General features: G+C 44.0%; 1 protein-coding gene across 1 annotated transcript; it reads left to right on the top strand.

Annotated features, from left to right (window-relative positions):
* Positions 1-62: 62 nt before the first annotated feature.
* POLR3D (RNA polymerase III subunit D) lies at positions 63-24,235 on the top strand. Its single transcript, XM_068274692.1, has 9 exons — positions 63-118; positions 6,932-7,082; positions 7,352-7,395; positions 9,889-10,040; positions 11,364-11,488; positions 11,578-11,746; positions 18,778-19,043; positions 20,284-20,436; positions 23,218-24,235. The coding sequence occupies exons 2-9, from the start codon at positions 6,933-6,935 to the stop codon at positions 23,338-23,340; spliced, it is 1,182 nt and encodes a 393-aa protein (XP_068130793.1). The 5' UTR covers positions 63-118; position 6,932; the 3' UTR covers positions 23,341-24,235.
* Positions 24,236-26,069: the final 1,834 nt, after the last annotated feature.

The raw sequence follows: 26,069 nt of genomic DNA, 5'->3' as shown, positions 1-26,069 counted from the left end.
CTCAGAACTACATCCCCCGGCATGCCGTTCTGTAGGGCGGAAGCTGCGTAATTCGGGTATGACGTAGCCGGAACGTCAGTGAGCTTTATTGGCCATGTGTTGGTGGTCTCATAGCCAGGTGAGAGTCTTATGCTGCTGTCAGCTGCTTGTACGGAGCATTATGGCTGTGTGATATATAATGTATGCTCTGTTATTCTGTATTCTGCCTGTCAGCTTCCAGCTCTTCTTACTTTCAGACTTTCCAAAAGACCTTTTTTGAAATCGAAACTAGATCCCCCCCCCGTGTTGACATATTGCTCCAAGTAGGAAGGTAGATATTTATTTTGACCTGGGGGCGCTGTTTGAATTGTGATGGGTTGTGTTTCTTATGTCAAAAAGATGGAAGATGACGTGCTAACACTGTATGTATGCATGTTAGTGTATTCTGTCCTCTGCCTGCATTCTCCATCATCTGTCACTAGCAGAGCCGGGACAAGGTCCTCCAGCACCCAAGGCTGAGACACCAAAGTGCGCCCCTCATCCCTGCCACCCCGGCCATCACACACTGATTGCTATTAGACTAAGAGGTGCCACAGGGCCCACAACCTCCCCAACACCTTAATATCTAGTTATCTGGCTTGCAGTCACTGCCATGTATCCCCCTTTCTTATTTATTTCTGCTTCAAACACAATTAGGAATGACAGCTGAATGAATTCTGCGCCCCCTCCTACACTGCGCCCTGAGGCTGGAGCCTCTCCAGCCTATGCCTCGGCCCGGCCCTGGTCACTAGCTTCCAACTTACATGAGAAAGATAGAGCAGGGGCGTAACTAGAAATCACAGGGCCCCCCTGCGAAACTTTGGATGGGGCTCCCTCCCGCCAAACCCCCTCGCCAGAAATGCCGGGAGTAGAACAGCACTGTACACAAGACCCTGCTGAACACTGAATAGGGACTGCCTACAAATCTTTGTCTGCAAAACGTTGTATAATTCCTTATCAGTGGCTGAGCAGATGCAGTCATTAGAACAATTGTGCAGAGAGCAGAAAGTTTTTTTCTATCTGTGCCCTTAGTTGTCAGTCTCTCAGGATGGGGCCCCCTGTGGCCTCTGGGCCCCACTGCGACTGCATCCCTTGCAGGGTCTATTGTTATGCCCCTGGATAGACGTGCAAGAGGTGGTGTAGTTACAGACATCTGGGCCCCAATGTGGAACTTGGATCGTTGTGAAGAAAGGAAAGTGGTGGCGTAGTCATGAACAGCACTGTCACTTTTCAGCACTGGGTCCCCTGTTTAAATCTGAGCCAGGACACTATATGTAGAGGGTCTGTACAGTATGGTCTGTCTGGGCACTCCAGTTTCCTCCCACATTGAAAATACAAGCTAGATATGTTAACTGATTTTCCAAAACTGGCCTTAGCGTATTATTATTATTTATATAGCGCCGACATATTACGCAGCGCTGTACAGTATGTACATATATATAATATATTGTCTTGTCACTAACTGTCCCTCAAAGGAGCTCACAATCTAATCACTACCATTGCCATATGTCTATATTATGTAGTGTAAGTACTGTAGTCTAGGGCCAATTTTTAGGGGGAGTCAATTAACTTATCTGTATGTTTTTGGAATGTGGGAGGAAACCGGAGTGCCCGGAGGAAACCCACGTAGACACGGAGAGAACATACAAACTCTTTGCAGATAGTGCCCTGGCTGGGATTCGAACCAGGGACCCAGCGCTGCAAGGTGAGAGAGCTAACCACTACGCCACCGTGCTGCTAGGGACATATGACCATGGTAGGGATTACATTGAGTCCATCAGAGGGGCAGTCGAGCCTTGTACTGCCAAGAATCTATTGTGTGTATGGTGGCCCCCAATCCCCCCCCCCCCCCCCCCCCCCATATCTTGGGCAAGAACATTGTTCTACTAATCACCCTGCCTGCTCTACGCCACTCTTTTATGCGTTGCATTGTTTCTCCTTCCCCTCCACCACTTTGCTAGCCTGAAGGCAGGTGACGCATTTGTAGAGAACTTTGCCCTGAACCAGAGCAGTGCTTTTCAGCGCTGCTAGATTTGGGCGCAGCCGGCACCTCCATAGATTACAATAGGAATCACTCCTATTGCAGCGCTCAGTGAGTAACGTCGGCTCCGTCAGAAGACGGAGCCGAGGTTGCTTAAAAACATAATAATTCGGCCTCCAGCAATCGCTGGAAGCCGAATTATTTCATTCCCCCACTATCCATGGCGGCCTGGAGGGGGAATAGTAATTAAATCGGCCCGGACTTGTGCAGAAGCAGGATCAGCCATATACCGCTGTATCCTGCGCCCAAGTCTACTGGCGCCGATTTCAAATGTACTCCCCTGAACACCCCTCTTATGTGTGTCGGAGGCTTCAGTAACAAGACTATACTGAGTGAAGCATTGTGGAAGATGATCAATTCTAAATAAGAGCCCATTTCCACTAGTATACTGTGCCTTTCACATACAAATTTGCATATGCGAATTGAATGTGATTTGGAAACCGCATGCGTTTGATATATTTCAAACGGGAGTTAATTGTCATAATTCAGCTTTAAAGGACAACTGAAGTGAGAGGTATATGGAGGCTGCCATATTTATTTCCTTGAAAGCATTACCAGTTTCCTGGCAGTCCTGCTGATCCTTAGTCTGTAATTCTTTCAGCCATAGACCCCTGAACAAGCATGCAGCAGATCAGGTGTTTCTGACATTGTCAGATCTGACAAGATTAGCTGCATACTTGTTTCTGGTGTTATTCAGACACTACTGCAGCCAAATAGATCAGCAGTGCTGCCAGGCAACTGGTATTACGTAAATGGAAATAAATATGGCAGCCTCCATATACCTCTCACTTCAGCTGTCCTTTAAAGGGACCCTGAACAGTGCCAGAAATTAAAAGATTACACCTACCTGGGGCTTTTTCCAGCCCACCGTAGGCGGCGAGGTCCCCCGGCATCCTCCTGGCTCCTTTTCGTGCTCCTCCGCAGGCCCCTGTTACCGGCGATACCCAGGCCTGGTTCTTGAAGCACTAGAAGTCACCGCATACAGGGACTTGAAGAGTGAGCAAGAAAAAAAACGACCCTTGAGGTGATTATAGCTTTATCTGAAAAGATCAGAGGATTGCAATTTGGAAAACACATGCATTTGCAATTTGAATTTTTGCATTCAACTTTTAATCTCTATGGAAACATGACATTACTGTGACTACACAGGAAACTGCAAATTAAATGCATAAACAGATGTGAAAATTTGCATTAAAAACATGAAACTTTGCAAGTTTGCATGCAGGACCATTGACTCTCATTAATGGCGATTTCATATGGGGCAGTGCATTGTGCAGAATGGGGTTGGGCTTTCGAGTATTCAAATACTCTAATTCGAAATTAAAATGAGGCTTGATTGCCTCATGTGTGACCACGGGAGGGTGGGGGTGTTTACTTACTTAGAAGTCCGTTGGCTTCTATGTGTCCCACTCCACTTGCAAGCGACCTATAGGACGCGTTCCACGACTCACTACCACACTTCCTCCTTCAAGCCAGAAGAAGGAAGTGCGGTAACGAGTCGTGCAATGTGTCCCATAAGTCGCACGTGAGTGGCGTGAGACGCATAGAAGCCGATGGACTTCTGGATAAGTAACCCCCTGTCTCCTGTGGTCACACCTGAGGCAATCAAGCCTCATTTTAATTTTGAATTTGAGTAGTTGAATACTCGAAAGCCCATCCCTGACGTGGAATTCTGCAGCATGAAGTCCATGTGTGTTCTGTATCTCAACGCATTTGGCACTAACCGCATTCAGGGCATATTCACAGTGGGACGTTGCGTTTTAATGCAACGTTAAAGTGGCAACGTGTCTGCGTTTAGAGGTATTGCACTGAAAGCAGTGAGTCGCCACAACGCAACATTTTCAACGCAACGATATCCTCGCACTGTGAACGGCCCACAGGATTATCATTGCAGTGTGGTAAGCTGCGTTATAAGAGTTTATAACGCAGCTCCGCCACCGTGGCACTGTGAATGCGACTTCAATGGAAACAAATCCATTGAACCGCATTGCCTTCAGTGTTAATGCAAAAATTTGCATTGCAATTTCACATTCAGTGGAAATGGGCAATAAATTATGGAAAAAAGAGAGGAGTAACAGAGAATGTTATAAGGAAAAACAAACAAAAGAAATTGGAGCCAGATAAGCTTGCCTTTAGAGACAGAGATGTCAGTTCTGCCTCCTCACACAGTCATCAGTGCAGCATTGATCAGGGTGAAGTTGAGTCATAAATGAGCAATAAAGATGTGTGGAATTGTTTTGCATGTCTCGCAGTATTCTGTGGCTTTGCTCCTTGTTTTCTTATATTTTTCAGAGTTTTGGAAGGCAGGTCATGTTGTTCATGTAGTACATAATATGTGTTAAAGTAAATGTAAAGCGACTAAAACAATAAAAAGGCAGATGCTTACCAGTACCTATGGAGAGGGAAGGCCCTGGATAATATAGAAGCCTTCCCTGTCTTATCTTGCTTCCTTCGTTCCAGTGTGTATTTGACCACCCCTGTGTGTATTTGACCAGTTGGTTGAATACACATCCGTGACCCCTTGGAAGATTTCAGTGGTGGCGGGTCCGCATGCACCAGTCTTCCAAAGCACCTGGGGACACAAGTGCTTCTGAAGACTCATTATCACCAATTGGTGATTTTAATTGATTTTGTGTATGTATACATTTTTTTTCAATAAAGAATAATTGATTATTACTATACCAGTTTGTTGCTTTGAAAGTACAGACTAACCATCTAGCTCATGGTGAACCAGAATTCATTGGAGTGTGTAAGGGGCTACAAAGGACCAAAAAGCCCCCTTACTAAAATGTATGGAAAACAAGTTTGCTTTCCTAAAACAGAAAAAAATTGCAATAATTCAGGTTGGAGTGAGCTCCGAGATGTCTCCCACTGCATCACTGCTGAATATATTTATTGTATTTATAAAGCGCCAACATATTACGCAAATTAACCATTGTCGTCCTTAGAAGCTAAACACACCTCCAGATCCGCTGGAATGCAGTGATGTATCATCTTGCAGTTAGTACAGAGCCATAATAAACTTTTGCTTTGACGGGAACCTGAGATGGTAATAAAAACACAAAATATACATACCTGGGGCTTCCTCCGGCCTGATCGTTCCCACGCCATCCTCCTCCTACTCCCCGTTTGTTCGCAATTGGCCCTGGAAAGTGCTCTGGTCCGTGGCCAACTGTGCATGCGCGGCCTGGCCACGTGGGTGCTCTTGCCGCGTTCATGTCTCCAGAAGCGTTCTGCTCCTGTGCAGTTCACTACCGGCGACAGGAATGAGACGGGAGCGCGGCTGGCCGGACTGCCCATGTGCCAACTGGAAGATTTTATCGGGGCCAGTTGCTGGCGAAGGAAAAGGCCACTGAGGGGGCTGGAGGAAGCCCCAGGTATGCATAGGTTTTACTTCTTTTGGGGCCCATCTCAGGTACATTTTAAATGGGCACTTTGTTTTGTTCCACAATTCATGTGATGTTAAATGCCAACATTAAAAACCTAGTTTGAAAAAAGACATTTGAGCATCAAGTTTAAAATTTGAGCTTCACAATACCATAATATAGAGCAGTAGTCCTCAAACTAAGGCCCGTGGGCCGAATGCGGCCCCCCGAGGCTTTTTTACCGGCCCCCCCACACATAAAATGTATTACTTATAGATGCAGTCAGCTACATCTTTAAATATTGGTGGTCCGGATATAGAATAGCAGTGCTGGCACCACCCATCCACATGGCAGCCAGAAAGCAGTTATTAGCTGGTTTCCAATCAAATTCCACATCAGGTGACACTGCTGTCCAATTAGACTACAGGTTGTCACCTAAGTATGCGTCACTGTCTGGCCTGCAAAGACATCATTTTATGTATACTCCGGCCCCTCAGCAGTCTCAAGCATGTTGACCCGGCCCTCGACCCAAAACGTTTGGGGACCCCTGATATAGAGGAAGGAAAAGAGACAGCTAAGAATGATCTCCCTGATGTGGTCAAGCTATCAGCATCCTCTGCATGGCAATCATCGCTACAAATGCTTTTCAGAGTACAGAAAGCATTCAAGTCCATTTTAAATGCAAAAAAAAAAGCATTTGCTATAACTGCTTCCTGTGGTATTTGCTTAAATTATTGACACTACAGTGCAGGTGTTCGGTTTGTCCCTGAAAAAAAAAATATTGTGCGTAGGTTAACCCAATGTCCACTTTGAACATTTTCAGCTTCTCCAAACCATTGTGTTTACTGATAAACTGTCCTAAATGTATCAGCAGTGGGAGGCTAATTGATCCACTGGCATATGAAACCTTTGACCGTTTTCCACGCAAGTAACATTGTCTTGTGTGAGACCAGTATTGTGTTACCATCCTCCGGCTATCCATATACTCACAGGAGAGGTACTTGCTGTATATGAAGAGATGAGTTGGTCTAGCCCAGTGTTCCCCAACCTTGTCCTCAAGGCCCACCAACAGTGCATGCTTTGTGGAAATCCACAGAGGTAGTTAATCAGTTCTGCTGCAACACTAATTGCCTCACCTGTGATTGTGTGTGGTTTCCTGCAAAACATGTGGGCCTTGAGGACTGGGTTGGGGAACTCTGGTCTAGCCAATATTTAAAAGTGGCCATTAACGATACAATCCTGTGGGTGATCAGTCGTTTCTGGATGTAAGCCTGCTATCCAATCCGATCAGACTGATGGAATAAATCCATTTTTCGAATTGATCCCATCACGCTGTTTACATTTGTTAGCAGCCGTCAGTGTGCACAACTGACTGTTTCCAATCAATTACGGTTAGTGGCCACCTTTAGTATGACCCACACTGACCCAGATCCCAGCCTCTCCTGGCTTCAGTCACCACTTACTGCTCACCATTTTCAGAATATAACTTGTTCTCTCCTTTCTATAGGATGTCTGATGGAAAAAATGATGCTGGTGGCCCAAGGGCCTCTGTGTCGGGTGGTAGGGGGCTGGTGGGGCGTAGGCCTTCAGCTCCGGTCACGCCAGGTCGCCTTCCCTCCATTCGCTCCCGGGACCTTACTCTTGGTGGTGTGCGGAAGGTGAGTCTTAACTAATTGTACTGATGTTCATGGCAGTATATATAGTCCATACAGTCATACAGGAAATCCTATCATGGGGCAAAGCAGCTGTTTGATAATGCTCTGATGGATGTAGGTTTTTTTTTTCTTCCTCTCTTGCATGCTTGTTCCAGGGTGATTAAGCTAATCTGTTTACCGACTGGAACTAGTATGTCGGTATAAGTTTAGTTTGTTTTCTTGAAATATTTGTGTTACTGAAATCCCCCTCTTTTTTTTTTTTTCTTTTTCAGAAAACATTTGCTCCAAATATTATCAGCAGGAAGATAAAAGAGGAGTGAGAAACTTTCCTTATTAGTATTGTCTCTTGTGTGTTGCTTTATGTTTCACTGGCTTTTATCTGCATGCGGAGCCTGATATATCACTTTTTAGTACATAATTTCTTGTAGACTTTTGTAAACTAAGATTTTTAAGTCTCCTGGGTCCTTATGGTAAAATCTATATTCCCTGAACTGCCTACTTGCCATCAGCCCTATTCTTAGTGGGGTGAAACTCTATAGTAACTGAAAAAAAGAAAAAAATACCATCCAATAACAAATGCACTTATGTAGCTTACCTGTCCCGTTGTTTTTAGTGTTTCCTGTTGCATTTAAATGTAATGTGAAAAAAAAGATTTCTGCTGGTTTGTGATGCCAAAAGTGAGATCACTACTGCTTTTTTTTTTTTTTTTACCCAGCTCAGTGTTCATTTTCCCTCACTACTACCACAGCTTACTGTGCTTCCCATCACAAACATTATTTAGACAACAGGCTTACGTCACTGTGTAAACTCTTCAAAGAGAGGGGGGATTCAATTACCTTCCGGTCATAGTGTCCTTATCTTATCTGAAATAGGAAGCTTTCTGTTATTTGCACATTGATAAGCTTGTTACTGTAGCTAAATAAAAAAAAAAAAAAACTTACCATAATCCTGCTGGCACTAGAGAGCTCCTGCCGTTAGGCAATGGCACCCAGACCAGTTAAAAAGAGAAAAAATGGCAGACATGTGGGGACCTATTCTGTGGGAAAATGGGGGGGGGGGGGGGAGCTGCATATTTTTTTTTTGGGGGGGGGTATTTTTTGGCTTTTTTTATTTTGGTATGTTACATATACACTCAGTGGTGGTGTTGCCTGATCAGGACTTGTTCAAGGCTTCTGTCTTCTATAGTACTGTATACTGTATTTCTCGGACTATAAGACACTCCTGACCATTAGACGCACCCAGGTTTAGAGGACAAAAACCAGGAGAAAAAATGTATATACTAAACCTGGTGCATCTATGGTGAAAGGGCATCTTGTGGATTTTGGCCCCTTTGTACCTCTTGGTTCTCCCTGTGTCCTCCTCTGTTCCCCTGTGCCCCCCTATGTCCTCCTCTGTTCCCCTGTGTCCCCTTGTGTCCTCCTCTGTTCACCTGTGTCCTCCTCTGTTCCCCTGTGTCCCCTTGTGTCCTCCTCTATGCCCCTTTGTGTCTTCCTCTGCATGGGCACAGTTCAGGGAGTCCCCAACATTGCTGCGGGTTGGAGGTTCATATTGGCAGGCGTTTGCAAGTCAGGAACTCCCTGCATTTGTACTATAAGACGCAGTGACTTTTTTTCCTCCCACTTTCGGGGGAGAAAAAGTGAGTCTTATAGTCCAAAAAATACAGTAGATGCCTTTCTTTTTCCTCTCTAGTACAGCAACACATGCTGTTTCTACAAAGGGGGTGGGGGGGTGGGTAATGGTGTGGTACATGATGAAGCAGCTTCAGGTGAGAGTGGTAAAGAATGGAACAATGTACTGGGAGGACAGCTGTGCACACTCAAAGGAAGAATGCAAATGGAAGAGTGATATACCTCCTACTGTAGCAGAGGGGTTACACTACACTGAGTAAGTAGGCAGAACAAGTGAGCTTTGCAGTCGTTACCACTGAGCTCCTTGGAGATTGGCAGCACTTGCCAAACACTGATGTATTCTTTTTGAGCACCCTAACTTTATTATCCTACAGATGCATCTGCTAATGGGTATTATCTTTAAACCACTTGCATGTACCTGCATACTTCCAAATGGGGTAAACAACCTTAAACTCTTGTTACAGTACCTCTCACGCACCTGGGTCTATAGAATAAAAAATGCATGCTCCTGAACCCCATCCCCCCCCGGTATAGCACCGTATAGACTGGGAGAGTATCTTAATTTTTCTGCTGGGATTCCTCGAAGCCACTTCACATGATCTAAAGGCACATCAGCTGCACATTGGTATGTTGATGCCTGTAGCTGATGCAGACATTTCTTGTTTTATTGTATGCAGAGCAGAGTGTTGCTGTTCAATGTACAGATCTGCCATAGGAATCATTTTGTTGCCCAGGTTAGTTAATGTGATGCAGATTCCAGTATGCTATTCCACCATAATGTTTCTGGTCCTCTTTAACCACTTTGGTACCAGCAGCCTCTGGTCCTTTAAGGACCAGAGACTGCTGATACCCAAAAAACGGGGCTTACTGTTGAATTGCCACACGGACCCTCTGCTCTCGCCGGTCACCTACCGCTGCAGGGCTCTAGGAGGCTGTTTCATTCGCTCCTGAACCTGACATCAATGTGAGCCAATGGGATTGGCGGGTCCGTGTGGCGCGGTTTTTGAACTCTACGCCCTGACAGGAATAACCAGCCACAAACTGTGTAGATTTCACTTACCACGGTCCGGAAGTGGTTAAGCTGTGAACACTTGTGCCGCTCAGAGGCCTGCAAACCACCACCTCTTTTCTTTTTCACACTTTGTGACGTGTTTCTGCATTTGTCCACTGTCTCCACCTAGGCCTAAAGAGGACTTGTCTGTGAAAGTTGAGAGATCTGATCGTAACCGGGACCGTAGAGGAGATGGACCGGGACGAGGACGGGGGAGACCACAAGTTATCCAGAGTCACTCCATCTTTGAGCAGGGGCCGGCAGAGCAGCTCAAGAAGAAAAGTAATTATTCTGGAGATCACATTTTTTTTTTTCATGCACCATGTAGTTGCTTTTTGCATTTCCCTGCACCTAAAATGTATAAAGAACTCAGTGTCCTTGCATTCACTGTATATTGCTTGAATAATATCTAAAATTGCTACAAAAATAATTGCGAAAACCACTGATTTGTGAATGTGCTGAGACTTAACCATTGGGACGTGTGGCTTTCAGGCAGACACACACAGCTCTGCATTCGAGTGATGGAGGAACCATCCTTTCTTTTGCTTGTGCCAGGGGAGAGTTGTCAATGCTGGACTGCCTGATGGATCAGAAATCCAGTGTTTGCCTCTGCTGTAGATGTAAGCAGAACGTTTTTTGGAGCTAGGCTGGTTTAGGGTACCCAGCAGGACACCTCATAGGTAACAATTCTCCAATCACAGCACTTTACAGCACGTAGCGTTTTGATTAGCCAAATAGTGTGGGCGTAGTTTACTACAACCTATCTGGAACCTAAAGGTTCAAAAAGATGCAGTCCCACCAATCACGTTAGTGGAATTTTCCTGTGAGATTTCCTTCTAGGCCCCTAAACTACACTTTTTTTTTTTTTTTTTTTAAATCTGAATAAGGCAAATAATGAGGATGAGGCCCATCAGAGGACAGAAAGGGTCATGGATATGGACTGTCTTGTTGGCCACCTAATGTCTTACCTGTTATTTTTTTTAAATGAGGCTATTGATACAAGGCATGATGCAGAGCAATCATTTATTGAAGGATGAGAAGACTATATATAACAATTTATAACAATATACTGACTTCTGAGAGGGGGTTGGTAAGATTAAAAAAAAATTCTGGAATAAAATATTCCTGAGAGCTCCTTGAGGCTACTTTCACACATACCCGCTCCTCCCCCGGTCGCAGTGGCCATAAGTCTCTAGGAGACTGGCCACACTACCCACGGTGCTCCGCGATGCAACAGAAGGGGTTACGACAGTGCAAACTCTGTAGTGTGTTGCCAAGCGGTATCTATTTTGACTGCTGCGGTAGTTTTGCAGTATGCATGCACCAATCAGGGTAAAAAAGGTGACTTTCTTCCTGTCTAGCAGGGATATGTCACTGTTTTGGGAGGGCTGGGAGAGCTATGCATATTATTCTGTTGGCGCACTCTGCCGCAGGTAATGTGCACAGGGATATAGTGCATTGTGAGTGTCCTGCCCCAGGACAATCGCACTGCACCATATGTGAAACCAGCCTCAATGGTGCATGCATAAAGTTAGTTCGGTAGCAGGTGTTTGTTTTGAAAGAGGTTCCTCCACTTGATTGACAGAATTGCTTCCTTTTCCCTAGCTGCATGGGATGGGCCTGCTGATTCTGGTGACTTAGGTCCCTCCCACATCATTAACATAAAACGAGAGAAAAGAGAAACTGAAGAGGAAACTAAGCAAATCCTGCAAATGCTGAAGAACGATAAGGTAAGTAGTCCAGTTAAAGGGGGCGTGGTCGCAGGCAGTGATTTCCTGTGTAGCGTCTTTGCTTTACACTTGTTCGCTGTGTGTTGCAGTTTCTGGATGATCCAGGTTTGCAGAATGATGCCCAGAACCATCCTGTACAGCTGCCTCTCGCTCACTCAGGCTGGCTCTTTAGGGAGGACGATGAAGAAGAGGACACAAAGCCTCTACCAGGGATACTGAAAGATGAAAAGATGGAAGTGGAGCAGTCATCGGTCAAAGGTCAGAATACCTGGAGCATACATGTCAAACTCTGGCCTGTGGGCCAAATCTGGCCCTTTTAGCCATCAGATTTGGCATCAGGTGGTTTCCCCACTTTGCATTATGTTTGGCCCACTCTAGACCTCCAAATAAGTTATATTGGAGGGTAAGCCCTAGATCACCAGGGAAGCCATATGGGGAGGGGGACAGCACTAGATACCTGGGAACTGTATAGGGGAAGGAGGAGGCCACTAAACACCAGGAAACTGTATAGGGGAGGGAGGAAGGCTAATAAACACCAGGGAACTTCATAATGGAGAGAGGTGACCACTCGATATTTTGAGGTTGGCCCGCGACTTGGTCCCAGAGCATAATTTCGGCCCACTTTGTATTTGAGTTTGACACCCTGACCTACAGGATTAACTTCTAAAAACTTATTTTGCAAAGTTTTTTTCTTCAGTTTTGCCCCCTGATTGCGGATGCAGCTGTCAACTCTTGTCTAGTGGCAAATGTGTTTTTCTATACGCACCTTGATTAGTTGGTGTCAAGTAACTCACTATTAATGTGATTTTTTTTTTTTTTCCCCACCTATCATGGAAAACTCACTAGGCACCTCTCAACGTTCTCCCCCATATACCTGTCTTAAAGGGACCCCAAGGTGAGAGACATAGGAAAGCTGCCATATTTATTTCCTTTTTTATACAATACAATACCAGTTACCTGGCAGTTCTGCTGATCTTTCTGGTCAGTTGTATCTGAATCACACACCTGAAACAGGCATGCAGCTAACCTTGTCAGAAACATCTGATCTGCATGCTTGTTTGGGGTCTATGGCAAAAAATATTCGTGGCAGAGGATCAGCGGGACAGCCAGGTAATGTGCATTGTTTAAAAGGAAGTAAATATGTTGGGCTCTAATGATCTTTGTTATCTGGCTTGCACAAAGGCTGTGCATACAACTCTTCCAGACAGTGGCATCCATGCTGGAGGCATAATGAAACATTATGCCACGCCTCCGGGTGCCTTATCTATACAGACATTACTATGTGCATAGTTCTGGCCTCTGAGAGGGCAGTACCAGTGTTCAATCCTCTCAAAGAGCCCCTTACGATGGGTTCCCATTCGAGCCAGACCACGAACAGCCAGTGGGGGTGGCCGGTGTAGTGTGCACTCCAATGGTCCCTTATGGTCCATAGACTACAGTCCTGGCCAAAAGTTTTGAGACTGTCAAAAATATGAGTTTTCACAAAGTTTGCTGCTAAACTACTTTTAGATCTTTATTTCAGTTGTTTATGTGATGTACTGAAATATAATTATAAGCACTTCATACGTTTCAAAGGCTTTTATTGACAATTACATGAGATTTATGCAGAGTCAGTATTTGCAGTTCTGGCCCTTCTTCTTTCAGGACCTCTGCAATTCGACTAGGCATGCTCTCACTCAACTTCTGGGTCAAATCCTGACTGACAGCAACCCATTCTTTCATTATCACGTTTTTGAGTTTGTCAGAATTAGTTGGTTTTTGTTTGTCCACCCGCATCTTGAGGAATGACCACAAGTTTTCTATGGGATTAAGATCTGAGGAGTTTCCAGGTCATGGACCCAAAACTTTAACGTTTGCTCCATCGTGCTGGAAAATGCATTGTTCTTCACCAAACATCAAAAAGAGAAAAAGCTGGTCTGGCACTGTAGCTTTAATAAATATCAGCAGATGTACAATTGCAGAAAAAGGTGGTGTAACATAGAGTAGTACACATAAATGAACAGGTACTTATCGTGCTGCTGCTGGGGTGAGGGAGACGTCTGTGGGCACACAGCCTTACGACCGTTTCGCAGTGGGGTGAACCTTGCTTCTTCTTCAGAGGCCTCTGAAGAAGCAAGGTTCACCCCACTGCGAAATGGCCATAAGGCTGTGCACCCACTGGCGCCCACAGACGTCTCCCTCACCCCAGCAGCAGCACGATAAGTACCTGTTCATTTATGTGTACTACTCTTACACCACCTTTTTCTGCAATTGTACATCTGCTGATATTTATTAAAGCTACAGTGCCAGACCAGCTTTTACTCTTTTTGATGCTTATCCATGACACTGATCCATTATGGTCTAGACTAGAGCACGTAGCATCTGCTGAGGGGGAACACCACAGCTACTGATGTATCTACCAGCACCCACGGGTTCTTACTGAGTGCCTGCCTATCCATTCCTACTGCTGTATACATTGTCCTTCACCAAACTGTTGGTGGATTGTTGGAAGAAGTTGCTGTTGGAGGGTGTTTTGGTACCATTCTTTATTCATGGCTGTGTTTTATGGCAAAATTGTGAGTGAGCCCACTCCCTTGGATGAGAAGTAACCCCACACATGAATGGTCTCAGGATGCTTTACTGTTGGCATGACACAGGACTGATGGTAGTGCTCACCTTTTCTTCTCCTGACAAGCCTTTTTCCAGATGCCCCAAATAATCAGAAAGGGGCTTCATTGGAGAATATGACTTTGCCCTGGTCCTCAGCAGTCCATTCACCATACATTCTGCAGACAATCAATCTGTCCCTGATGTTTTTTTGGGAGAGAAGTGGCTTCTTTGCTGCCCTTCTGGACACCAGGCCATCTTCCAAAAGTCTTTGCCTCACTGTGCGAGCAGATGCGCTCACACCTGCCTGCTGCCATTCCTGAGCAACCTCTGCACTGGTTGCACTCCGATCCCGCAGCTGAATCCTCTTTAGGAGACGATCATGGCGTTTGCTGGACTTTCTTGAACGCCCTGAAGCCTTCTTAACAAGAATTGAACCTCTTTTCTTGAAATTCTTGATGTTCCTATAAATTGTTTTAGGTACAATCTTAGTAGCCACAATATCCTTGCCTGTAAAGCCATTTTTATGCAACGCAATGATGGCTGCATGCGTTTTTTTGCTGGTCACCATGGTTAACAATGGAAGATTAATGATTTCAAGCATCACCCCTCCTTTTAACATGTCAAGTCTGCCATTCTAAACCAATCAGCCTGGCATAATGATCTCCAGCCCTGTGCTCGTCAACATTCTCACCTGAGTTAACAAGACAATTAATGAAATGATCTCAGCAGGTCCTTTAACCATTTCAGCCTGCAGGTATTTTTCACCTTATGGACGAGAGGAATTTTCCCCTTTCAGTGCTCCTGCCTTTCATTCTCCAATAACTTTATCACTACTTATCACAAAGAAATGATCTATACCTTGTTTTTTCCGACACCAGATAGGCTTTCTTTGGGTGGTACATTGTGCTAATAATTATTTTATTCTAGTTGCATTTTGACAGGAATAACACAAAAAAAAGGTAAAAAAAAATATTATTTCTTAGTTTTCGGCCATTATAGTTTTAAAATAATACATGCTACCATAATTAAAATCCACACATTTTATTTGCCCATTTGTCCCGGTTATTGCAACGTTAAAATTATATCCCTAATAAAATGTATGGTGACAATATGTTGTTTGGAAATAAAGGTGCATTTTTTTCAGTTTTACATCCATCACTTATTTTGAGCCCATTATTTAATTTAGATGCCCTCTTGACATAGATCTTATTATTATTTTTTTCCCTATAGTCAGTAGGTGTATTTTACTATTTGGCCACAAGATGTCCCCGCTGAGCAAAATTCTATGTAGTGTACAATTATGCTACATAGGATACAATGTATTTTATTTAATTACATTGTAACTAGGGGACGTGATGTAGGCTTCCATCAGAAACCTCCGGTCACAGTGGCGGCGGGGAGGTTATGAATGGAAACATTGTTTCCATTAATAAATTTAACGATCCGGCGGCGGAAACCGGCGGAAATCAGCGGCAGAAGATGGAGATGTAAGAATAAACACTGTTTTCGAACACAAACAGTGCTTATTCTCAGCGGACATGCTCGGATTGGCACAGGGGACTTTTGTCCCCTGCAGTCAATCCCCCCTGCTAGCAGCAGCAGAGCGATCGCGTGCATCTGCCCGCACGGTTGCCTGCAAACCCCCCAAACTGCAGGGAAGGGACTAGCGCGTCCCTGCTGCTGTAGCAGCTGCCGCTGCGGACGTGAAGCTCACGTCTCAAGTGTTAATGACCGCAATGAAATGCAGTGGAAAGGTTTTTTTGGTATTCAGTTAATTCAGTTAATTTTCATGGCAAAGATGGACTATGCAATTCATCTGAACACTCTGGAGTATATGCAAATTGCTATTATAAAAAGTTAAGCACCAACTTTTCTAATTTCCAATATTTTTGACAGTCTCAAAACTTTTGGCCAGGACTGTATATGCATTTCAACCATAGACTATATGGCAAATACCTCTGCCCTTCCGGGAAAATTGTGGGCAGCACAGAAATGTCGTCCACTTACTGCAATGTTCCATTGCAGACTGACAAGCTTGAACAGATCCTATTTATATAATAAAAACCGTTCACTGTCATTTTTCCGATGCAGTAAAACGGACAAAAAAAGTGTGTTATTCTGTTGTGGTAACACCGCCTCAAAGTGATGCTGGCAGAACGCAAAGGGTAGCCTTGGGGACTTTCCGGTCCAAGCTTGTACCACTACAATATGGCATGCTCTGGGGCTTGATACTATCACCTTTGCTATTCACTATATACAGTACATGCTGCCACTCCGAAAAATCATCCAGAAACCGTCTGACATACCAGTGCTATGCTGTCATTCAAACCCAACATGAGAGCCCTTATTCCAAAAAGAAACACATGCGAAGCTGACCTTCAGGAGGGGATGAATGACAACTGTAAATACTGAGGTTCTTGTCATTTGGAGGTCAGAGCCTAGCAGAAAAGCAGCTCCAGACATAAGCAACACCACTAAGGGTAGGGAACTCAGACCTTACAAGCTCCAACACTGTGTGCAGCTTGGGTTTACTGATTTGATGGGAAATTAAACTTCAGTAATCACATTTGAGCTGTTGTGAAACATTTCATCTTTCACTAAGCACCTCATTTCTTCAGAGGATCTTCTAACCCTAGTTCACGCCTTCATCACATCATGGCTAGACCTACACCGCCTGCAGCTAGTACGGAATGCTGCCGCAAAACTGTTAACAAGCCAACCCCCGCCATTGCTACAAACACCAATCCTTTGCGCACTACACTGGCTACCCATAAAATGGAGAATCCTTTTTAAAATTGGCATGCTAACATCTTTACACGACCTAGGCCCTGGATAACTGAAGAGTTTGATGTAATTGCGTCACACCTCCCACAACCTCATACCAATAGGATCCAATAACTTGACCACCCTCAGAGTCCAACTAAAAACCTTTGGAGCCAGAGCTTTCTATCGTGCAGCCAGGGGTCCCCAAACTTTTTTTGGTCAAGGGGCCGGGTCAACGTACTTCAGACTGCCGAGGGTAGCAGAACATAGATAAAATGATGTTGAAAAACTTTACATTGAATGTAGGTGTTGATTCCCCTCAATCATGCCTGGAGGAGTACTCCCAGCAGCAGCCATTCAGTTATGTACTGCCCAAACAACGTCTTTGTGCACTAGACAGTAAAGCATACTCAGGTGACAACCTGCTGTCCATTTGGACAGCAGTGTCACCTGATGCAAAATTGTATTGGAAGCCAGCAAATGACTGCTCGCTGGCTTCTACAGTATGTGGATGGGTGGTGCCAGCACTGCTATGCTATATGCGGGCAGCCAATATTTAAAGGTACAGTGGGCCACATCTATAAGTTATAGATTTTGTGTTTGGGGGGGCCAGTGAAAAAGCCTCGGAGGACCGCATTCAGCCCACGGGCCTTAGTTTGAGGACCACTGCTTTAACCTATTTTGGTTCCTGGACGTAGAAACTACATCCAGGAACCATGCGCGCTCTCGCGGCCGATCGCGCGCATGCACACGCACTCCCGGCCGCGGATTCGGTAGCCAGGGAATCAATGTATCGGGCTATGGTGCCCGATCACTGATTCCTCTTCCCCGCTGAAAAAGCGACAGCTTCTCTCGGAAGCTGCGCCTTTTCTGGCCGTTCCCTCCCCGATGCGTCACTCTAAGCGTGTGTTACGCTTAGAGTGACGTCATGTAAACAAACTCATGGCTGCCATCTTGTGACCAAAAAGTAATACTACAACTGAAAGTAAAAATAAATTAAAATGAACACACATTTACATTATAAATCTATTGTTTACCTCCCACCCTCCCAAAACTACCCAAATAAAATGTTTCCTATAAAAAAAAACCCCATTACAATAAAAAAACAAACAAACATGTAAATATTTACCTAAGGGTCTAAACTTTTTAAATATCAATGTAAAGATGAAATATTTCTATATGTTTTTTATTTTAAACTTGTTAATAGTGATAGATGCAAAATGGACAATAAAATATTGTCGCCATACATTGTGATAGGGACATAATTTTAACGGTGTAATAACCGGGACATATGGGCAAATACAATACGTGAGTTTTAATTATGGAGGCATGTATTATTTTAAAACTATAATGGCTGAAAACTGAGAAATAATGAATTTTTCCATTTTTTCTTATTCTTCCTGTTAAAATGCGTTTACAGTAAAGTGGCTCTTAGCAAAATGTACCCCCCAAAGAAAGCCTAATTGGTGGCGGAAAAAACAAGATATAGATCAGTTCATTGTGATAAGTAGTGATAAAGTTATAGGCTAATGAATGGGAGGTGAACATTTCTCACGTGAAAACCACGGAACCTGAATGGGTTAACCTGTGGAATGCCTTGCTAAACTCAAAACTGCGTCAACTCTGGACACGTTTCAAACAAAGCAGAATAGCCACCTGTTTAGTCTGGCATTTCTGATCATATAACTTTTTCTCCTGTACACATCACTACTGTATGTACTGATCTGGGACAAGCTGATGCTTTGCTTTGGGACCTAAGAGAAAATAGCGCTTTACCAATGTTTTGTTTTATACCGATATATTGTCTCACTTTCTATTCTGTAACCTCATTTATAAATAAACCTACTAATACTTGTTTTTTTCTGTGATCAGAGGTATTTTTATCATAATATAGGTTGTGTCTGAAATCTGGGATCCTGTGGTTCTCTTTCTTTCAGTTAAGGAGGAGCCAATGGAAGATGAGGATGTTGCTGTGAAGTTTGCTGTTCCCAAGGCCCCTGCAGTGAAGAAGCCTCCAGAGAGGAAGGACATATCTGTCCCAGAATTGCTAGAATCTCTGCGGCTCTCCGGAGAGGACTCCATCTTCTTTATGCAGCTGCCAGACACTCTCCCCGGACAGCCGCCTAGCCAGGAAGCTCGCACTGTCCGCACTGAAGTGCAAAGCGAGGATGGTCACATGTTACTAGTCAAGGACAAAAGCCAGGTGTGTAGGGGCTGCATTGTAAAAAGGAACATGCAGTGAGAGGCTTCCATATTTATTTCCTTTTAACAATATCAGTTGCCTGGCAGTGCTGCTGATCATTCTGGCATCAGTAGTTTCTGAATCGCACACCTGAAACAAGCATGTAGCTAATCCTGTCAGATTTTTGTCAGAAACATCTAATCTGCTGCATGCTTGTTCAGGGTCTATGACAAAAAGCAGGACAGCCCCACTTATCGAGTGATGAGCCCCACTAATTACTCAGCCCCCCAAGCTCGCCCCACTCATCGCGTGACGTCACGTGTGCGCACTCTGTTGTCCCTCTGCCTCCCCACATAGCAACAAAGTACGTCGTCAGCTGTACAGCTGACATGCTTCTGTATAATCCGGCCCAGCGATGTTGCCTGAGAGATCGGGTCCCGATCCCCGACTGGCAACATCAGACAGCCAAGTCTTTCAGTATTTGTCTTGTTGGTAACAATCTCCTAAGGTGCCCATCCACCTGTCTATCTTCTATCTGATAGATCTCTCTCTGATCTGATCAGAGAGGTATCTATTGTCTGCTTACACATTGCAGACAGCTGTCCAATAGATTTTAGCTTGAAGTCTGTTAGAAATTTGTCCTAACATTGCTGCCTGTGGGAGCCGCTTCCCAAGTGTATGCGTGTCTAACCTCCCATCACCCCCCCACATGCACACAGTCCTGGTGGGGGGAGACACATACACTGGGGGAGAGGGGGCGACAACGGCCGGGGGACCACTGTGCAGCGTATTTACCAGCATGCCCAGTTGATCCCTCCAACAGATTTCGGACAGAAATCTGTCAAAATGACCAATCGTTGCTTCATTGATATCTGCCATATTCAGTCATTATTATCAAATCAGCTGGATATCGGATATCGATGCTAAAAAACAAGTAATGTGCATCTTTTAGACAAAATCACCTGATCAGCAACCCAGAGAGAGGTTTTTATCTTGTTGATTTTTTTTGCTGTTAATTTCTTTTATCAAATAATGTAATGTTATGACCTAGGAAACGACCGCCAGCTAATGATATAGGCAATGTTAATTTCTGGGAAATCAGTTTTTACTTTAACATTTGCTAAAATGTATGTTATGTATATAGTTGGAGGAGATTTTGTTCTGTTTCAGTCAATAAAGCAGGAGTTTCACTTTCAGTATAGAGTAGTGAGTAGGTAGACACTATAAGTGTTTATTTTATAATTGCCTTTATCTTTCACAGGAGACCAAGGCAGCTGAAGATATCTGCTCATTACTGGATGTGTCTGAGGGACAGATGGGAAAACTGGTCGTGCGTAAATCGGGCAAGGTGCAGCTTGTCTTGGGCAAAGTCACACTTGATGTAACCATGGGGACATCCACCTCCTTCTTACAGGTGACGCTGCTTTATTGAAATCCAGACACACTTCATTACAATGATATGAGGCTCTTGTTTACATTTCTTCAGACCATGTGTGAATGGGCAATAAATACATTGACATGGATTGGAAACACTAATACTTTAGTTGTCCACAATCTCATAGATCCCTCTCAGATCATCATCTGATCAGAGAGGCATCTAATCCCTCCACACACTACACATCGATTTTTTTTTAACAGGTTTTAGCATGAAATCATTTGAAAATCTGTCCGCACTGCCTGCCGGGTATCTTTCCCCATCCGTTCCCCCTTACAGAGTGTGGGCGATATCTCACCTGACCGCCAGGTACTTCCTCCTGTGTCTTCTCTCCACCGCTGAGGCTTTTCTTTGTCTCCTCACTCCTGGAGATTTGTGCGTGCTGAGACTAAACATTAGAGACCAAACATTAGGAGCACTGTGGCACGTACCTCACGTGGCCACTAAAGGCCTTCAGAATTTTTCACATGACACAGATGCCCCAGAGATGAAGAGAAGCCCGGTGGTGGAGAGAAGACCAGGAGGATGTGCTGGTGGACATGTGAGAGTAAGCTCCACTGCTGCATCGCTTGTTTCAAAATTGTATGCCTTTAGGGACTCGCTCCTGACCTGCCACGATCAAGCGAAAATGGATCTGGAATCGTTAATGGCATAGATTTCTTGCAGATTTAATCAAATGATCGAATCGGCCTGATATCAATAAAAAAATAAATAAACCTGTGTATGGTCACCTTAAAGTGAACCTCCAGACAAAAAATCTACTCAGCAGCACTGAAAAGGCTTGGTGCTTCTTTAACAAGTTCACAGCATTAGAACTTTGTTTTTCATACTCAAGCCTAATTTTTAGCTGCTTAGAAGCTAAGCTCCGCCCCATCAAAGAAAACTGCCCGGGCATTTTTCACCTGATGCTGTGCAAAACATGATGGGATTTCTGATGATGTTCTCCTTGCCTAGCATCTGGGAGGAGTCTCATGCTTCCTGTCACCTCCTTTCAACCAAAAAGATGGCTGCCCTCATGAAATCACAAACCTTTGCCTGTTCTTTTAAAACAGGGTGGGTAAGATTATATTACCTATCTATTTTAATTAATATAACTTAATGACAGTATGTTTAGCCTGAAGTTCCTCTTTAAATACTACGATTTGAAGATGACTAATAACATTTGACCTCTTGTATGAACTGTGTAAGGGATCGCTCTGCACATACTGGTGGGCGGATGTCTAGCTCATTTTGGCCGCAGTAAGGTCTGAGGCGGCGACAGAGGTAGTGTCAGCTGACAGGATAGTCAGCTGACACTTAGGCAGGGGTTTATGTAATAAAGAATAATATAATGGATGCTGACCCTGGTGGGATTGAACCTTGGTCTCTCACGTCGGAGGCAATGCTCTTAAACACTATGCTATAGCTGACACACTGTCAGGATGTTTTGCTGGTTAGTACTGATTAGTCAGACATGTATTGCCACCTGTGTCAGCTGATCTCTCTCTCAGCTGATACTTAAACAAGATTAATTCCTGCGTGTGATTGGCTGTTGTGTGCATGTCGCCGGCCATAATTGGATGCTGTCAGTATTTAAACCTTGCTGTGACAGTTGCATGTTGCCCGTGATAGCCCAAACTTGCTGGTTGCTCTGTATACCTGCTCTTGTTATATTGGGTTATCTGGATTTCGACCTCTGCTTGTTTACTGGACTTCTCTTGTCTGCTGCCTGAACCAACCTATTGCCTGGATTATCGTTACGACTGTTTGCTGCCTGATTTGACCTCGGATATGTTCTTTGACCTCTCTTTTGCCTAGCCCTCCTGTACTGCGATATTTCTGTTTACCCGTGTATGACCCTGGACTGTTGCTGGACTTTGCTACTCTGTGTTCTTGTTTAGGCATGGAAGTTTATTTGCTCACCCTGCATTCAGCTCCAATACCTTGCACGCTAAAGGCCTGGGTATAACCGAAGTCGGGTATGTGTTGTCTTCTCACCTCTCGTTCAAGCTGGGACACGCCACATAGGGTGAAGCGTGTGGCGGTAGATTGGGGCATTGGAGTTGATTCGTGAGTGGATAGTCCTACAGGCCTGACAAACTGTCCATGCATTTTTTTTTCTTTTCAATCCTAGCAACCAATCAGCATGTCCTATAGGACAGTTTAAAACCAGTGGTATGATGATAAATACTGTATAAAGGTAATACAAAATTTGGGTTGTAAAGGAACCAGAATTCTTATGAGTTCATCCAGAGTTTTGCAGGGGGCTAATCAGATTCTGGGCGCACTATCAATTAACTGGCAGATTAAACATTGGTAATTCATTAACGGTTACCAAATCTGATAAGCCCCTGCAAAGTTCTCTTGTAGCCCCATCTAATTTCTTGAGGAATCCGAAATTGACATTTTGTCAAGCTTATGGTCGCTAGATAGCACGTGTATAGGTTGAGGCTGGCAGCATGTTTTAGTTGCAAGTAGAAGAGTAGGAAAATGGGGGATTGGGTGGTACAGACAGACTTCCTCCAAGCCATTCTGTACCATCCAATCACCTGTGACCAAAAACAATTGACTTCTTAATAATTGTACACAGACTGCGGCAGGGTAATTTGATTGTGAGCTCCTCTGAGAAATTGAGCTCAGCAGGAATAAAGTCCCAGTGCTACATAAATGCATGATGAACTTTTGGTGTTGACATACTGTAATCTGTAATTTTATGTGTCGATCATTTTGGTTGCATGCTTTATGAATGGAGAGTGATGTCTTCTTTGTTGTCTTCTGCAGGAACTGGTATCTGTCAGTGTAGGAGAAGCCCGGCGAGGAGAGATGATGGTTCTCGGACATATTCAGCACAAACTTGTCTGCTCTCCAGACTTTGAGTCCTTGCTGGAGGGACGGCATCGATGAGACACATAGCTTACTTATTGGACAGATATGGCTCATGCAGCATTGTGTGACTGGAACTCATGGTTGGCCCGGACGCTTGCAGTTTTATAGGCTGAGGCTGTTGTGGATCCATCTGTTTCAAGCCTAAGGGCCTGTACCACTGATGGAGGTGGACTTTTGCTATGATCGTATGCTTGGATAACCACCTGCTAATGATCCTTGCAGACTAATGAAGTTAGATCATGGTTGGACAAATTCCAGGAGATAGGTACCCAAATCCCCTTACAAATTACAGCTGGAAATTATGGCTGGGGCCTAGTTGGCTCCTAAAAATTCAGACTCACTCCTCACCACAGAGTTAGATGTTTTTGATTTGTTGCTTTCGTTCAGAACTGAAATTTTTTTTGAATGAAGTTTCAGGAAGGTATGACAAATGTGGCAATGCAGCTCATTGTCCACCTGTGTAACTAATGACCTTTTTTTATTTAAGTTGGGGGTGAGAAGTTTGTGGAAGAAAGTGTTTTAAAAAGGGAAGAGGACTGTCGACCAGCATAACCAGGAGAATGCATAACTGCATTATTGGAACATGCATACATGAAGAACTTTAACATCTCATCCAAGAAAACTTGTTTTTGCCTAAAGGTAGAGTCCAACAAAAATACTGTACCAGCTTTGCATAGCTTTCTGTTGACTTACCCAGTATTTTTTTTTTTAAATACATGTTGGTACTCTAGAACTTTAACACAGAGGCTTATTAATAAAGAACAGAGATCTGAATTTTCAGATGGCCACTTGGAACCTCATTCTGTTTACTGTGCTTTGATTTCTGTACTGCAGGTTTCCCTAAATTGTTGATCTGCAGCCCTGTTCACTAGAAGCATACCTGAAGCGAAAATAAACTTACTAATTGTATGTGCTTTACTAAAGTTAATGAGTTAGATCTGAGTCAAATTTTTATTTTCAGCTTAAGGACTTCATGTTAAAGGCAACTGAACACCAGTTTTTTTTTTTTTATGTAAAAAGAATGAACCTCCCCATAAAGGAGGTTCTTAAAGAGACTCCGTAACAAAAATTGCATCCTGTTTTTTATCATCCTACAAGTTCCAAAAGCTATTCTAATGTGTTCTGGCTTACTGCAGCACTTTGTACTATCACAGTCTCTGTAATAAATCAATGTATCTTTCCCCTGTCAGACTTGTCGGCCTGTGTCTGGAAGGCTGCCAAGTTCTTCAGTGTTGTGGTTCTGCTAGGAACTCACCCTTCCTGGCCCCTCTATGCACACTGCCTGTGTGTTATTTAGATTAGAGCAGCTTCTCTCTTATCTTTTACAAGCTGGATAAATCGTCCTCTGAGCTGGCTGGGCTTTCACATACTGAGGAATTACAAACAAGGGCAAGCTGTTTGCAGGAAGAAAAGAGCAGCCTGAAACTTCAGTGCATGGGGGAAAGAAACGCACAAATGATCTCTTGAGATTCAAAAGGAAGGGTGTATACAGCCTGCTTGTGTATGGATGTATTTTCTATGTGTGGACATTCTGTACATCAACCTACTTCCTGTTTTGGTGGCCATTTTGTTTGTTTACTAACAAACTTTTTAAAACTGTTTTTAACCACTTTTAATGCAGCGAGGAGCGGCGATATTGTGACAGAGGGTAATAGGAGATGTCCCCTAACACACTGGTATATTTACTTTTGAGCGATTTTAACAATACAGATTCTCTTTAAAGCGGGATTGTCACCATAAAAAACAAATTTCAACAGCAGCTGGTATGGGTGTATTAAGTGATATAGCTGCTAATCCTGCATTTAAAACATTCAAAACATTTTCTGCTGTTATGGTTTGAAGCTATCACATACCTTAGGAGCACTGGCCCTTTAATAGCCATTGCCATTCAGTGTCATGCTGGGGGTTCTTTTTATCTATAATATATTTATCCTCTTCCCTTTATTTCCCTGCCTAGCTGAAACATGATCTTTTGCTCACTTGTGTTTACAAGCAAGGCTCAGATGACTCAGTGATTGGAGGAGAAAAGAAAAAAAAGTTAAGGGAAGAAATGAAATCGGTATTTAGTATTTAGCCTCAAACTGTGGGCAAAAGACATGGTTCCCTCCAGGAACAGAATTCTCTTCTTCTATATAAAAATCAATGAAATCAAAACGTAGACAAGTACAATACATTGTACTGTATATGTGTTTTTTTCCCTGGCATAGTATGGCTAATCATCCTGCTTTAATGGAATGTGACAATGGGAGGGTAGGGTTGGGGTGATTAGCATTACTTACCTACACGGTGCTGTGCCTCTTGCCCCTATGGGATGCGCCATCTTCTGAGGGAGAGACCTCACTGTACTGAATTTTCAACTTCCCAGTAGTGTAGTGTCTCGTTAAGGGGAGTTTCATTTAAAAAAAATATCCCTGATGCTCAGTTGCCTTTAACACTTTTCTGTAAGGTGAACCTAAATAAGAAAAAAAAGCCAGTTTAATGTTCCTGGGGCTTCTGCCGGCCCCCTGCTACCACCCTCTGCCCACGCCGGGACACACAGATCATCTGGTCCCCCGCAGTAACTCAGTACTGCGCTTGCAGCGTGATGCAGCGACGGGAGCGTGATCTAGGACGTGTGCAACCAGGGCCATGCAGACACAGTGGCCATCGACTGGCTCAGTCTCAGAAACAAAACCGTCGCTGCAGGGGACCCCGGAGGATTGTTTTGTACCAACGAGGTTTCCTTTAAAAGAATTTTAAACGGCAGC

Source organism: Hyperolius riggenbachi, chromosome 3, assembly GCF_040937935.1.
Source record: "Hyperolius riggenbachi isolate aHypRig1 chromosome 3, aHypRig1.pri, whole genome shotgun sequence".
NCBI classification, from domain to species: domain Eukaryota; kingdom Metazoa; phylum Chordata; class Amphibia; order Anura; family Hyperoliidae; genus Hyperolius; species Hyperolius riggenbachi.
The sequence above is the reverse complement of the archived record's forward strand: the minus strand, read 5'-3'. Positions and strand labels throughout refer to the sequence as shown.